This window comes from Hylobates moloch, unplaced genomic scaffold (assembly GCF_009828535.3).
Source record: "Hylobates moloch isolate HMO894 unplaced genomic scaffold, HMol_V3 SCAFFOLD_1, whole genome shotgun sequence".
Lineage (NCBI taxonomy): Eukaryota > Metazoa > Chordata > Mammalia > Primates > Hylobatidae > Hylobates > Hylobates moloch.
In genome coordinates, this window is record NW_026652276.1 from 91,030,284 (window position 1) to 91,047,204 (window position 16,921).

Here is a 16,921-nt window from a genome sequence, read left to right on the forward strand (position 1 = left end):
GAAGCTGAGGAGCTAAATTTTTAATTGAAAGGAATTAGAATTTTCAATCAAAAACTGACTATTGTAGGAAAAGTATTATAGGACGTTGGCATGGTCAATGTTTTCCTAGTAACACATTGGCAGCCTTTGAGCAAGGATGCCTTCATGAGTCTCCCTTTGTTGTTTAAATCCTCATGCCTTTGGGTGAGACCTCAAGCCACAGATCCTCTGCTCCTTCTATCTAGGTTTTATACAAGCAGAACTGGGAAGACACCAAGGATAAGTACCTGCTTCCTCCTGATGCCCCTGAACTTGTCCAGGCCGTTAAGAACACCGCCATGTTCAGCAAGGTAAGGGCCTGCTCCATTGCCACTTCTATCTTCCTATGTCATCCCATCATGTACTTCATGTAATACTTGGTGAACTCTTGATCATCCGGAATACAATTCCCCAATCTTTTTATGAGTAGCCTTGAGACATGTGAGACTGAAGGGATAGGGCTTGGCAAAAAGGAACTGAGAGGAAAGCTCCTAGGCAGAGTGGGGAGAGGGTTCTTTGGGAACCTGAGCAACCCGGGGGCAGAGGGGAGTGTCTGTGGAGAATAAAGGTGCTCTGGAGAACCAGCTGAGAGAGCCACAAAGTAGTATCTCAAAATTGTCTGTAGACCCTGTGCTATAGTTTGGATGTCCCTGGCTATTACTCTAATTAGAGGTTTATTTTGTGCCCCTTCTTGCAAGTGTCCTATATTGCCCTGAACTATGTGAAGTGCTTCCTGGCTCCTTACATTGTGTTAACACTTGTAAGTGCTATTAATAAACAATGACAAATAATGACCAAAAAAAAAAAAAAAAAACCAAGAAGGCAGGTAGAGTCACAGAGAAGAGATGAAACAAAATCAGACATATCTGCCCCTTTGAAAATAAGAAAAAGCAGGGCATGCTATCAGTAAAAATGACTTGGGTCGGATGGAAAGTGGGAAGTTATCTGTGAATTTCATTTACCTTTGCTCTCACCTGGCCCTTGGTTCTTTAGGTCATTGATGGATGAATTCAAATCTATGTATTTTGTGTAAATGTGACCCTACTTCCTCCTAACTTTTCACTCTTTTTTGATTTAGAAACTGTACACTGAAGACTGGGAAGCAGACAAAAGTTTGTTTTACCCCTACAATGATAGCCCGGAACTGAGGAGAGTTGCCCAGGCCCAGAAAGCTCTCAGTGATGTAAGTGAAATGCAAGTGGCACCATTTAGGTGTGCAGAGTCAGGGGAACTTGAGTTACATCTTCTGGCCAGATGTTCACTGCAGCTCTTCTCTGTAAGAGACTAAATGTTGTATTTCAGAGGAGTACGTCTAGAATTGTTATAATTTATGATGTCTCATTTAAATTAGAAAAAAATTTATACTTTATATTAAATATAATCTTGTCCAGTTCCCTCTTCTTATAGGTGGCAAACCTGAATCTGGGGTCACATTAGTTAGTGGCAGAGCCCAGGTTTGTAAGCCCAAGACTAGTATTCTTCCCATTAGAGCATGAGTCCTTCTTTCCCCTTGGCTCTGGTTGAAGTTGTTCTGTGACGACAGAGTGACAATTTTTAAAAACGTATTGTAATCATAGCCACCTTCCCAAATCTATTAAGTAAACAATGTTATGGAAGGGTTGTGCCTTGCTATTCTAATCATCGAGTCCAAATTGTGGTGTGTCTCCCTTTTTCTGTGTGTGGGACCTGACTAGTGTACTTGTTAAAACATATTTGTGGCTGGGTGTGGTGACTCACTCCTGTAATCCCAGCAGTTTGGGAGGCCAAGAGGGGAGGATTGCTTGAAGCCAGGAGTCTGAGATCAGCCTGGGCAGCAAAGCAAGACCTCATCTCTACAAAATACATTTTAAAAAAATTAGCCAAGTGTGGGGGTGCATGCCTGTAGTCTCAGCTACTCAGGAGGCTGAGGTAGGAGGATCACTTGAACCCAGGAGGTGGAGGCTGCGGTGAGCTATGATCAAGCCACTGCACTCCAGCCTGGGCAACAGTGAGACCCCCATCTTAAAAACAAACAAACAAACAATGACCACACCAACAACAACTAAACAAACCAAAAACACATTTGTATAGTTATCCCACAAAGAGCTCTTGCTATCAGAAGATACTTCAGTTAGTGAAAAATCGGTGATCCCACTTGCCAGAATTTTGGTATCCTAGACCTCAAAAACCGTATGTTAGAGGAACTTAGAAGGCTTAATGGAGTCCTTAGGCTTGAAACCAGCAGCAACAGCAGCAGAGAGACCCACTTGGGCCTAACACTCTCCCTTATTTTGAGGTACTTTTTTACATGACCATTGGATTTGCGGGAGGCCATATTGAAAATCCAGACTGCTACTCCAGTCTTCAGCAGAGCACTGTATTATAAAGTGACAAGTTATTTGACATTCAATTGTCGGTTAGATCCCTGGAACCTCTTATACTCAATTTGGACTTAGTAAGCCAGTTCAGACTGATTGGGATTTACTTCTAATGGAATCTAGGGTCTGATCTTGCCATGAACCAAAATTATACATACCAATTTGATGGTGTCTCCAACTTTTGAGGTCTAATTTTTAATGCCACCCTCTTAATATCACCTGCAAGTTTAGTGGACATCTTTTCTATTTCACTTTCTATGTAATTGGTTAAAATATAACACAGATACAGTCGTATCCTTCCATAAGTAAGTTAGGAAATAGAGAAGGTATAACAAAATCTTGAAGTCGTCTAGCACATGGTACCAATTTTAATGTGTGAGTACTTCTTGCTTCTCTTTCAAGATTAGCTTTTTGATTCTGTATCTCACAGATTCACAATATTGTTACATGGCTGTTACCAAGTGATCAATAGTTATTTATTGAAAGTCTATTATGCATGCACACCTGGCAGGATAGAAAAGTACTGCAAGCAGTTTTCGTCCTTTCCTCTGAGAATTTATAATCAGGCTGATAAAATAAAGGTATGATATATCAAACAACAAGAAAAAAGTTAAAAATGAAACAAAACCCAACAGTCTAACGCTTGCTACAAGACAGACAGAACACCTGTGAGTAATCAGAGAAGGCCATGTGGAGGTGGTGGTCCCAAGGGCATGGGTGGTGATGAAGAAAGGCATTTCGAGTAGAGGGAGCACTCGAACAAAGAGACACAGGTAAAATGAGGTCTGAGTTTTGAGGGACAAGGAAAGTGAATGATGTGAGTGCCTCATTTGGAGGGCACTTGTGAGAATGCCGGCAGCAGGACCTTGAAAGGCAGACAAAATCGCTTCGACATGGAACGGTAAGAAATAAGAGGCATCATAAGATTTTGCAGTGGAAAACAGTATGATAAAAATAGAATCTGGAGTAATTTTGATGAGCAATATGACAGATTGAGATTAGGAAATACAGAAAAAACGGAGTAATTTGGAGAAATCTATTTAAAGGAGAGGAAGAAATGAATCTGAGGCTAATAAGTATTAATAAGCATGAATGGCATTGGATATTGGAGCCAAAGGAGAGAAAGAAGCCCTAAAGGAGCTTCTGACTGTAGACTGGTGGTCTAGGTGAGTAGGGGCACAGCTGGTAAAGATGTGTTAATGGAAAGAGAAATGGATTTGAGATGATTGAAGGAAACTTCAGATCAAGGCATCCTATGGATAAATTAGAAAGTACCATTGCTCAGGTGTGAGACCAGGGCAAGAAATTAATATTTCAGAGTCATCAGAACAAAGACATGAACATCTATGAGGGAAGCGGAAGAGTGCATGGCCAAGGGCAGAGTTTTGGAGGACACCCACACTTAGAACTGAACAGGAGCCAGCAAAAGGATGAGGGAACAAACAGCAAAGTTGAAGAGGAACCAGGAAATGCCATGTCATATAAGCCTGGGAGAGGTTTCCAAGAAGACACTTAATCTCCTATCTCCCTTCATCTATCAAATGGAGAGATGAAGGATTACCTTCATACCATTCTAATGCTATGGACTTCGAACAATGAAAGTTGGCCACATGTTTTGAGCAATTACAGTAGAAGATGTAATGAAAGAGAACATACAATAGTGAAGTAAAGTCTTCCCTGCTATTCCTCAAAAAGATGTGACAGTTAAGGCATAGCTTTTATTTTTATTGCAGACCAAGTATGCACTCAGTATCAGATTACCAACATGCCTATGAATACTGTTGTCAGTACTATGAACTTCTGCAATTATTGGGCACAGAGCCCTAAGCAAGCTGTTGTTTGCAGAATGCACCACTGGGTAGGCACGTAGATTTCTGGCTAAGGGCTTGGGTTTAGAGGCTGTTGCTACCTCTCCTGTACCATCTTCCTGTGTCCTTCTTAATCTACTTATCATGTTTTCCTTATTACCTAAGTAGAGACAAACTACTTTGCACACACTAAGAGTCTTTAAGCTGATGCAGAATACTGAACTTTTTTTTTTTTACTTTTTAAAAATCAGATCATTCTCCATAACAACAGAATTCTAACTAAACAGAATTCTGAAGAAGGTTCCTGAGAAATTAGGACTTCTAGATCTGATTTGTCTGAAACTTCTTGGCAGGATGTCATACTTAATAAGCATTTATCCTATTCAAATGTTGCTTTTACCCTAAGGACTTAGCCATGAAAAATCCTGTTGTCCTTTGCCTAAAATAAAGTCTTCAGTTTGTATTTTTTTTTTTTTTTTTTTTTTGAGACAGGGTGTCACTCTCTCACCCAGGCTGGAGTGCAGTGATACAATCTTGGCTTATTGGCTTATTGCAACCTCCGCCTCCCAGGCTCAAGCGATCCTCTCACTTCAGCCTCCCAAGTAGCTGGGAATACAGGTGCACACCAACACACCCAGCTAATTTTTGTATTTTTGGTAGAGACAGGGTTTTACCATATTGCCCTGGCTGGTCTTGAACCTTTGAGCAATTCATCCGCCTTTGCCTCCCAAAGTGCTGGGATTACAGGCATGAGTCACTGTGCCTTGCTTAACTTATTTAAAAGAAATTAAGCCAGGCTTGTTTGTGGAATTTGTGTAAATACATTTCAAAATCTGTCTTTTGTATCCCAATTGATTTGATGTCCATGAAAGCTTTTGTTATAGGCACTAGGTAGATATGATTGGGGTAAGATACAGTTAGACTTGGTTAAAGTATAAAGATGATTGGGACTTTGGGATTATTCAACTGCTTTACTTGATAAATAAGAATACTGCCATGAGGAAGGGAAAATAATCATAGAAATCTCACGGTTGTGTTGTGGAAGATTAGAAAGATAATTCTCCTCTTGAGACATTCCCCCATGGCCTCAGTGTGTAAGACGCACATTGAGATGTCAGTCATTGACTCTTGCTCTAGCTAGGTACTATGCAGGCCACAAGGGTTCCCAAGGATAGGACATCTTCTTTGCCATCCCAGAGCTCACAGTCAAGAGGAAAGAGACATGTAGACAACAAATTACAGTGTCATCTGACAACCCTTTAAAGGAGGTAATGGCCAAGTTGAGTGAGATCCCAGGAGAAGGTCATCACATCTGGCTCAGGAGTCAGGGAAGGCTTGGGAGAGGAGTCATGAGTCATGGAGAGGAAACAGAGGTTTGCAGACAGACGGGGAGAGGGAACAGCATGTACGAGGCCCTGAAGCACCTGAGGGCTTCGTGTATCTGAATATATGAATCTATGAATAGTTCTGCATTGTTGGAAGCAGGGGCCAAGTCTGGTAGAACAAAAAAACCCAGAGGAGTCAGAAATGAAGAAAGAAAGGAGGGCAAGAAAGAAGGATATGCATGATTTGTGGGCACCATACTTATTTTAAGGTGATAGAAGTCTTTTATAGGCTGAAGGGAAGGAGCTAATGAAGAAGGAGAGGTTGGGGTTGTGAGAAAGAGGAGGGATGACTGAGAGAGCTGGGTGCAAAAGGATGTGCTGGAAAGGGCAGCACCCTGGGTGCAGGAGTCATTCCCTCTGAGGGATGTTTCTCCTCTGAGCCAGGGCAGGGGTGGGAGAGGCAGGGATGAATATGGAGAAGATAAGGGTGTAGCGTTTCTTTACTCTATGAAAGAGGAAGCTGAGAGTAAGGTGGAGTTAATTGTGGGCTTAAGGACAGTGTTGGGGTTTTAGACTGGCCCCTGAGAGTAGGGACTAACCAGAGACTCATAATGGGCTGTGAAAGTTTCCTTGAAGACAAAATGGCATTAGTATACCATAGGGTCATAGAGTATTGGGCACAGAGCCCCAAGCAAGCTGTTGTTCACAGAACATACCACTGGGCAGGCATGTAGATTTCAAGCTAAGTGCTGGGGTTCAGAGGCTCCCTGCCCTGTACCTTCTTCCTGTGTCCCTCTTAACCCTACTCATCATGTTAGCATTGCCTAATCCATGGAGTTGCAGGTTTTCTTCTGTGGCATTCAGCATCCTAGGCATAAGAACAGAGGAAGTTGGCCAGGCGCAGTGGCTCAAGCCTGTAATCCCAGCACTTTGCGGGGCCAAGGCAGGCAGACCACGAAGTCAGGAGATCAAGACCATCCTGGCTAGCATGGTGAAACCCTGTCTCTACTAAAAATACAAAAAATTAGCCGGGCGCAGTGGCCGGTGCCTGTAGTCCCAGCTGCTCGGGAGGCTGAGGAAGGAGAATGGCGTGAACCTGGGAGGCGGAGCTTGCAGTGAGCCGAGATCGCGCCACTGCATTCCAGCCTGGGCGACATAGCGGCACGCTATCTCAAAAAAAAAAAAAAAAAGAGGAACAGAGGAAGTATATGGTTGAGTCAATCCAAGGCTGGGGGTTTATTGAGTGTGATAAAAAGACAAGGGGTTGGGAGTTGAAGACGCTTGTTAAGAGAATAATTGCAATTGCAAACCACGGTATGGAAATGAATGGAAGAAAGCAGATCTAGGGCCATGAGTCCTGAGGAGGAGGGAAGAAAATTCAACGACACAGAAATCACTAGCTGTACTGAGAGCAAGGGTATGTAACATCTAGAAGGACAAATTATAACATGTTACACTAAAATTTAAGACTTCAAATAAAGATGAAAGCATAATCATTTTTAAAATACATCCCTGTCTTTTATTTCATCAGGTTGCCTACAAAAAAGGTCTCGCTGAACAGCAAGCTCAATTCACGCCTCTGGCCGATCCTCCCGATATAGAATTTGCCAAGAAAGTAACCAATCAAGTGAGCAAGGTAAGTAAATAGAGCTGGGACATTGCCTCCCTTGAAGACTCTGCTTAATAATTTCAACCATCAGAGAGGGTTACTAAAGGTGAGCCTGAAGAAAAAACACAAACACTCGGAGTATTTTTACATATGATCCCCAAAAACTCTACAGCAAAAGCAATACATCCATAAACGTCAAGAACTGTGTTAATACATGTTTAGCCAGCTTGATGACTCAGTAATTGATAAATGTGAAAGTCACCTTTTGAAAACAGAAGCCATGTCCTAATGTCACTTGACATTTTCACTTATGACAGTAATACTACAGAGTCACCAAATAACCACACACTTCCATGAAGAGCTGGTTTAAATTCACGGTGAAGACCTTGGATAGTTCTATCCTATCAGTCACACTTGGAAAAATAAGAATGTGTCTCAGACATAGCTTAGTTAACAGCAGTGGGCAGTGGACCTCATAACTTTTAAGGCCCTAACAAACAGCTTAGTCTACCTATATTTAGGCAGTAAACTAGCTCTGAGGAATGTGGCTCTGATGAGGAATGCAGAGACAGATGCTCAGCTGATGAATAGGCCCATGCTAAATTCCTATTTTAAATTGGTCCAAATCAGGCCACTTTCTCCTGGGATACTGCTGCTTTTAAATACTTCATCTTGCCCTCTGTGGAGATGAGTGTCAGTTTGTTCTGCTTGAATTTTGATGAAACCTCAAGATTTTTATCTTAAGCATTTTCTGGGTAAAGTATCTAGTAGAGAAGAAGCATGAAATGATATGGATAATGATGTCTATTCAGTGATGTTTGTTAGTGTTTGATATTGTAGATTACCTAACTGTGTAACTATGAGCTGTTTGGATAAAGGATCTAGTAAGTATAGTGAAATTTCACTAATAGGAATACTACCAATCTGAAACTTTGCCCATGGCTAAGCAGAAATTAACTTTAGAACTGTACATAAATACATGATCCATTGAAAGTGTTGATATTGGCCAGGCGCGGTGGCTCACACCTGTAATCCTAGCACTTTGGGAGGCCAAAGTGGGTTGATCACCTGTCAGGAATTCGAGACCAGCCTGGCCAACATGGTGAAACCCCATCTCTACTAACAATACAAAAAATTAGCCAGGCATGGTGGCGGACGCCTGTAATCTCAGCTACTTGGGAGGCTGAGGCAGGAGAATCACTTGATCCCGGGAAGTGGAGGTTGCAGTGAGCCGAGATTGTGCCATTACACTCCAGCCTGGGCAACAAGTGTGAAACTGTCTCAAAAAGAGAAAAAAAGAAAAAAAAAGAAAGAAAGTGTTGATATTGTAAATAAGACAGGGGAGAAGGACAATTTGTCTTTTTGGAAGAAAAATAAAAAGGTATTTTCAAGTGGTCATTTAGAAAGAAAAAGGAATCTATTTTTAGATTTTTATTTAAAGTCTATTTTAAAACATACTTTACTAAGGAAACATTCTTTTGCCTTATTTAAGTATGCAGTGGGGATTCTTAAAAGTGATTTCTGAAAATCACTTTCAAACTCCTCTATAATTATTCTCTCCACCAATTTAGACTTGCCAGTTGGTTTAGTGCCACACTCTCCAGTACAGTAGCCACTAGCCAAATGTGACTAGGAAGCACCTGAATTTGATCAGTATAAACTGAGTGTATAAGTCAGCTTGGGCTTCTACGACAAAATACCACACATTGGGTGGCTTAAACAATTGACATTTATTTTCTCACAGTTCTGGAGGCTGGGAGTCTAAGATCACGGATTCAGTTCCCGGTGAGAGACCCCTTCCTGGCTTGTAGATAGCTGCCTTCTCATTGTGTTCTCACACATTGGAGACAGAGAGCCAGCTCTGATCTCTTCCTCTTCTTCCTCTTCTTATAAGGATGATAATCTCATTACGGGGTTCTCACCCTCATGACCTCACCTAAACTTAATTGCTTCCCAAATCCCCTTACCTTCAAGTACCATCACATGCTTGTGAGTTAGGTCTTCAACATATGAATTTGGGGGGTGGGGACACAGACATTCATCCCATAACACTTAGTGTCCAATATGTGAGAAACAGACACTGGATCTTGAGTATTTAATTCTGAAGAAAAGAATGTTTCAAATTAATATTTTTATGTTGATTACATGTTGGAATGTTAATTTTCAGATCTACTGGGTTCAGTAAACTGTATTATTAAAGTTATTTCCCACATGTTTCTTTCTACATTTAAAAATGTGGCTACAAGAATGACTTGCATTATATATGCACTGGATGGCACCATTCTAGGTGGGCAAGGTGACAATATTGGGTACTTTGAAAGCATTGCCAGAACTGGCTTTGCCCTGTGGAGTAATAGTATGAGCTAAGGAAGGGTGGCTGTGGAAAAAGGTCACTGGATTTGGCCATGGTGACGTTATTTATTCCCAGTCTTAACCCAGATTTCTGAGTTCTTAATGACTATTGTGCATCCAAAATAATAGTTGTGTTGGGGGGAAATGCTTGTGATTGGTAGAAGTCCACCCAACAACAAACCATCCAACAAGGGAGGCACAGGGCTGCCAAGAGTGACTTACCTCTGGTACTATCTTCCCTCCTCACTCTCAAGATGCTTTGGCCCATGTTGCAGCAGGATCATATCTTCTAAAATAGGATAAAAATCTCCTTTACCTACCTAGAACTTAAAGTATAAAAAAATAAATTAAAAAAAAAAAACCCTTTATCTACTCACTTGCATGCATTTAAACTCAATATCCCCTTGTTGAATCAGGTCTCCCAGATCCATCTGTTGGAGCCAAGGGGTCCTCCTTGGCCCACCGAAGGTTGGCTGAAAAATCAGCTTGCAAAAGGCAGATTAATTGGAGAAAAGGCATACAAATTTATTTAACGTGTACACACGGGAACCTACAGAATGAAGCTCCAGCTCCCCAGGGGGTGCAGAAGCTTATATACCATCTTGAGGTTACAGAAAGACTATGAACTTGGATCCTGGCAAAACAGGTTATGGGGAGTGGGGAGAAGAGGAATTCTGTTGAGGAGCAAGAAATGATTACTAGGGAGAATTCAATGGGTTTGAAGAACATACAATAGTCTGGGGTGAAGTCTGTTGGGCCCACAAAGCAAACAATGGTTTATGACAATAGTCTGTCCAGGTTTCTGACAGACTTTAGTCTTCCCTCCTGCAATATAGGTTCAGTTGAAAACTCAGGGAAGGGGTCAGAGGGAATTGTTTTCTTCTTTGGTAGGTCCGGACCTTAGACAGATAAGGAAACTGGAGCCTGTGCTTTGGGAGAGGTAGAGGATTGAGAGATAGGATGGGGGTGGGAGGTTAGTGGGGAAACAATTTTTCTTCTTAGTTGGTCTGTCTGGTCTTTATGTAGAAAGAAGTCTCTTCTATCTTCCATTAATCTCTAAGGGCCTTTAATTCAAAATACTCATTATACTAGGGAGCCATATTTTGGGGTGGAGTTCTCTGTGCATCCTCACATCCTTTTCTTACAGTTCCCAGTTCAGATGGTAATGATTGCATATCTGCAGTGATTACACTAATGTTACCTTCCGTTTACCAGCCTTCCTTACTACGCCTGTCAGAATCAATTCTCTCACCTTTGTCTTTGGCCAAAGCCATTAGCTACATACTTCCTTCTGTCTCCGCTATATTTTGTAGCTCTAAAGTAGATGAACAGGCAGAGTTGTTCATAGAAACAGGCCTTCCAGGTGGGGAAACTATGCACACCATGACCAGCTGAAAGTGGGGCCCTGAATGCAATATTGGGAAGTCCCTTTAGTTTCTCTGTACCTGCCTCTCTGCTCCCTTCCAGATCCACAAAAAAAAATATATGCGCTTTCAGGTTGGAATTTCCCACTGATACCAACTGGAGCCTAAATTTTTTTATAAAAATAATCTTTCAGTAACATATTGTTACACAGCATGAAGATACCAGGCCCGGGTCCTCTAAAACCATGGAAATTCTTCTGTCACATAGAATTGGGACGATTTCCATTGATTTCACCAGAAGAGATTTGATTGAGTCAAGCAGGCAGTGTTAGGCCCACTGTGGGCAATAAAAATACCAGCTGGGTTCTTATACCTTTTCTGCAGGGATAACTTTTCTATGAATGGAACCATCAGGAGTCCCAGTGCTTAGCTACTCACAGAAAAAAGAAGGGTAATTAACTGGCTTCGTATTCCTTTCCATTTGATAATCACATAAAAATTACAGATTCAGATGTTGAAAGTAGATAATGAAGCTATATGTTTAAGCAAGACACCAGGGTACCCAGTTTGTGGCCCCATGGAAGTCCCCTCAGCTGACCTCTGAGGAGGAAGGAAACAATCTTACTGTATCTATGGACACATGGTCACCCCCTTACCCAGAGAAGGTGTCCCAGAGCTTGGAATTGGCCTGACATACTTTCCTCTGTTAAACAAACCAAAAAAATTCTAGAGAAGTTAAACTGACTCTTTCTTCCAAGTTTCCATCGTTCAACTGCAAATACAACAGAGTTTGGAGAGAAAGGTTTCCCCCTAACCTTTCTCTCCAACTCTGTTGTGTTTGGATGTTGAGAAGGTTGAATGTTGGACCCTGACATGAGTAACCCATCTCCATGTATTGTACAAAAGCTCTGGCCTCACTCTCAGACTTGCAGAGTGAGACCCCTTGGCTGGTAGAGAGGGTCCCACATGGTCACATACCTCTCTCTTCCTCTCACTCCTCCACGTATGGACCCTTGTCCTATCAACTTCTCTCCTACTCACAAATGAGACAGAAGGCCATAACTTCCTCAGTAGTCAACAAGCTCCAGCCTCCTCTTGTGTCATGAAAATCTTCCCAGACTTGGCAGTGCTCAGGAGTGGATTGTGAGAGCTCCATCTCCACCCTGACCCATTTCAGCTGCTGGATAGGAGGAAATAATATGTCATGGTCTGTGAAGATTAAGAAGGAAAGAAGGACTTTGAATGAGGGAGTTGAGTGATCTTACACTCTTGTTTTGCGTCTTGTTTTAATATCTTCTTGAAAACCAGACATCTATCTCTCACTGTGAGAATTAATCTCCTGCTCAATTATCCTTAACAAATCTACATATGCTATGCCTGTTTCTTGATAAATGCCCAACATTTAGACCTCATTAAGAATACCTCCTACCTTCTCAACTTTAAATTATGTTTCAAAGTTCTCTGGATCTCAGTTTTGGGGATCAGGCCCAATTGCCCCTTCCCAATCCTAAGGTTTTTCTCCTTTGACAGCAAGCAAGAGATAGGGCCATGTCCCTCCAAAAAACGATACATTAGGAGATCCCAACCTGAGGTATGTGTACATCAAGAACCTCTGAAGTTATAACTGTTTGTGAGCATTTTATAGCTTTCTCAATTTCTTGAAGAGGTCTGTCTCCAAAAAAAAGATTAGAAACATTTCTATAAGTAGTCTTAGCAAATCCAGAAATCAATTTTATTGACTTCTGTTCTTTAAATCTTCAAAACAGAGTGCAGGTAAGTCAATCAGCTGTATAGCACAGATCTTATCTCAGCAAAGATTTCCATTGAAGAATTGTTCCCTCCCCACCATACAATTTTCTTTCTTACAGAGTTTCTTTCTGTTATGATGATGACAATAGTAATAGCTATGATTATTATTATTACAATTTTTATACCCTATATTTGCTTAGCGCTGTGGGGTTTACAAAGCACTCTTTAGCGAATGATCTTATTAAACTTCCTAGCAGCCTTCTCTGTAAATATTATTGCCAGCACTTGTGGCTGAGAAAACAATCATATTTGGTCAATACAAAGTCAAGTCTTGGTCCCAGAGTTTGATAGGACTCTAAAATATATAGCTGCGAAAACCAGTTGGCTATTTATTTGCATATTAACCTTTTGAGAAGAAAGGAAATTAGGCATTTGAGTGAGGGCTAAGCTTCCTTTAACTCAAGCTCGTTGACTCTGCACCACATCACTCACCTTCTGTTACAGGTATACCAGAAAGACACTTTCTTTTTCCTTAAAGGGTATTGTGGGGATGTAGGCATATGCCAGTGCCTTGAGACCCATTAGTTATATCTGTTAACACATTTTTATGAGCCATGGAGGGAGAATTGCTCTAACTCAGCTTGGGCTGTAGCTCATGGACCCAGGTTTGGGGTTGGCTTGGTTAATTCTGCTCCAAGAACACTTAAGCCAAGGTATTTCAAAACCACATATCATAGTCTCAGTTTAGTGTAGTTGAACAAACATCTATGATGTAACTTCTGTGTGCTGCATTTTGTGTTGGGTTCTGGGGATATGAAAGCAAAGAAGACATACCACCTCTCTCTTCCAGGAGCTTACAGCCTGGGATTCAGATGGAGTGGGGTTTGGGAGTCAGATGGGGCAATAATTCAATTTTTGAATTACTTTCCAGTTCCTATTAAATTTAACTCTAAACTCGAAGATCTATTCGTTAGCCTGCAAGTTGAATTTTATTATGGTTGTTTCTTTCTGGATAACTAGGAGTTTTGGTAAAGCTTAGAAATTAATGGCTAAATTCATTTAGCATAGAAATCTCAGGTTGATAGGTTGTACTGTAACTCTGAAATATAAATAGAGGATGACTTCTGACTCTATTTCTTTAAACATCAGGGGACATCTGCAACTTCCGAATGAATGAAGTCCCCAAACTCAGCAAGGGGAGGGGGTGTTAGTACCCTCTTTCTCCGTTCTCTATCCCCATCACCCAACTTTCTGGTTGGGTAAATTGACAGTACATTGGAAGATTTTTTTTAAAGGCATTTATTAAGGACCTAAGAGTGGCTTGCTGAAGATATTTTTAAAAGTTAATCATTATTTCTTAATTTGCTGTCTTATTTGTCAATTCATGAATTATGCTTGTCTTATTTTCTTTTTTTCTAGCAAAAATACAAAGAAGACTATGAAAATAAAATCAAAGGCAAATGGAGTGAGACACCTTGCTTTGAAGTTGCAAACGCCAGAATGAATGCTGATAACATTAGCACAGTAAGTGGGAAGGGATGGCTGGCCGGTCATCCTGGGAGGGAGACCCCTTTCCTTGGTGACTTCTAGCCACCTGCTCTACCTGAATGGGTGCCAGAACACTTGAGGCCCCTCTTCTTGGGGCAAGACCTGGTGTAGAGTTCCTGTTAAGAAAGAAATTTCACAAACTCTTTCCTTTTGAGAAATATTATTTTGGCCAAATGCCATGATTTCTACCTCGATTTTTACAACACATTACGGTGAGACCCTCTTACTGACTACAAAGTACAGTTAGTACAAGTTAAAGGGACTCTTTTTAATTATTCTTTGCCTGAGGAGCCAAACTGTACAGTTGTGAAATTTATTAATTTAGTATCTCCTCACTGGAAAACATAAGTCTAACTATTGTTTTTCTTTTCTCTTAAGTTCCCTGCTCCTGGCCCTTAAGAGCTCTTTCTTGGTAGCCAAGAAAAGCCTTTCTAATTCTGCTTTTAGCCTATTTTAATTGTTCTAAATCTCTGTTAAGTTGCTAATCATTTTTGTAATGGTACCACATTCTCTAATTGTAATCTGACCAGCCTAAACCAAGGACAGGGTGGCTTTGTGTAACTTTTCCAAATCCCTGTGTCTTCTCATGGAAATTCTTGCATAGTTCGTTTCCACAGCAGTTCTTCAGCTTGTCTAATGTCTTACAGAGGAAATACCAGGAAGATTTTGAAAACATGAAAGACCAGATCTACTTCATGCAGACTGAAACACCAGAGTATAAAATGAATAAAAAAGCTGGTGTGGCAGCTAGCAAGGTATGAGGAAATCATCCCATTTATCTTGATTGTTTGAGTGTGGGTGAATTTCTTATAACTTTGGCTCCCGTATATAATTAGTAAAAAAGGGGAGGAGTGGTTCTTGGGGGAACTACCAGGGCTGAGACCAGTGGATGTGAGACATTTGAAAAAGAGTAGAATTGAAACAAGAAGAACAACAACAAAAGTACTTTGGAATTATAATGGGGCTACTAAAAATGTTTTGCCATGTATGAGCATTAATAACATCTAATTACCATCTTCAATATTTCCTAATTTATTATTTGCCTGAGGAACCAAACTGTACATTTATCAATTTGATTTAGTGTCTTCTTACTGGAAGGGCCTTTTGCTGTTTAGAAGGAGAAAGACTGTAATCTTAGACAGCAGGACTTCTCCCCCCCAGGAAGAGGCAATTGGCGGCCTTATACGAAGACAGGCAATCATACATGCAACACTATCATTATTTTTCTTATTTTCCCACTGACTATGAAAAAACCTGGTCGCAGGTTCATAAATCCATGGATATTTCCATATGTTTGATTGAGTGACTTTGGTGAATGGCCTGAGTCCTTGGCATTCTAAAGCACGATGGTCACTAAAGAGAGCATAAACTTCGAAGCCAAACACACTTGGTTCTAACCCTGGCCTTGGCTGTGCCGGAGAAAGCAGGATTACATCACTTAGAAGGCTATTACAGCCTCCACGTGTAAGACGGTGGTTTGGACCAGGAGGGTAGCAAGGCAGGTGATAAGAAGTATTTTGAAAGAGCAGCTGACTTGATTTGTTGATGGATTGGATGACGCGTGTTTTGGTCTAAGCAGTTAGATGAATGGGGTTTCCTTTTATTGAGACAGGGAAGACTATGGAAGAAGTTGGTAATTTTTTTGGAGGACAGACAGGAGCTCATCTTCAGATATGGTAGATTTGAGATGCTTTTTAGATATCCACATGGACGTGTCAGAGGTCAGTCGACTACACGAGCCTGAAGTTTCAGGGAGATATATGGAAAGTTGTATAAACTGGGGTGTCATCAACATATAGAGACTATTTCATGCCATGAGTCTGGAGAGCATCAAGAGAGTGAGTGTAAACAGAAAACTTTAGGGGCTGAACTCTGGGGTCCTTCCATGGGAACATATATGTGAGATGAGGGAGAAGCAAAATCAGGAGAGGGCAATGCGTTGGGAAGCAAGTGAAGGGGGAAGGGAGTTATCAACTGTGTCAAATGTCTCTGAAATGGATTTACCAATGTCTGGTCTCTGGTGACCTGAACAAGAACAATTTGGTGGAGTCTGCTTGGAGAGGATTCACGAGTGAATGAAAAGAGGGAAATTGAAGATACAAGTATATTCAACTCTTTCTAAGTATTTTCCCGGTAAGAAAAGAAGAAAATGGGCAAGTAGCTGATGAAAAACTGGGTAAAGAGGGACTTTCTAAGATACGAAACAAAAACATCATGTTGATGGAAAGAATCCAGTAGAAAGGGAAGATTTGGTGATGTTGGAATGGGGAAGAATGTCTGGAGTGATATCCTAGAGTAGGTGGAAGGGGAAGAGATCTGGTGCTTAAGAGGAGGGGATGGCTTTGCCACAAGCCCTGACAGTTCATCTGCATAACAGGGAAGAAGGCTGCGTATCCCAGATGCAGGTAGGGGGAGAGTACAGTTTATGAATCTGCTTTCTGGTTGTTTCCATTTTTCAAGGAAACAGTTAATTCTCTAAGGTGGAAAAGTGATCTGAGTCTCCCATTCCTGTAGCATACTGTTGTGATGCTCTGTGGAGGCTGAGGGGTGGATGCCTCTGTGCTTCCCTCGTGTATCTCTTGCCTTTGGATACCAAGCTGATTGCCTTTGTTTTCTGAGTTCATACGTGGTAGATTTATCTAGGATTCCTTGAACTTCTGTGGTTACATTGCCTGAATAAAGGGCTTACACTGGGGATCGTGGTGGGAACCAGGATCAGTTTCTTGTTCTAATCCCTGTGGACAGGCTCCTGATGGGGGCTTGTGAACCCTGGCTTCCCTATTCTCCCCCA

At 41.3% G+C, this 16,921-nt stretch overlaps 1 protein-coding gene across 1 annotated transcript in view; it reads left to right on the forward strand.

Moving 5' to 3' along the window:
* NEB (nebulin) overlaps positions 1 to 16,921 on the forward strand; it is a 251,975-nt gene that overhangs the window by 32,174 nt on the left and 202,880 nt on the right. Inside the window, exons 7-11 of the mRNA XM_058436183.1 lie at positions 225 to 329; positions 1,097 to 1,201; positions 7,040 to 7,144; positions 14,002 to 14,106; positions 14,778 to 14,885. Coding sequence (XP_058292166.1) covers positions 225 to 329; positions 1,097 to 1,201; positions 7,040 to 7,144; positions 14,002 to 14,106; positions 14,778 to 14,885 — 528 coding nt within the window. The remainder of the gene's footprint in view (positions 1 to 224; positions 330 to 1,096; positions 1,202 to 7,039; positions 7,145 to 14,001; positions 14,107 to 14,777; positions 14,886 to 16,921) is intronic.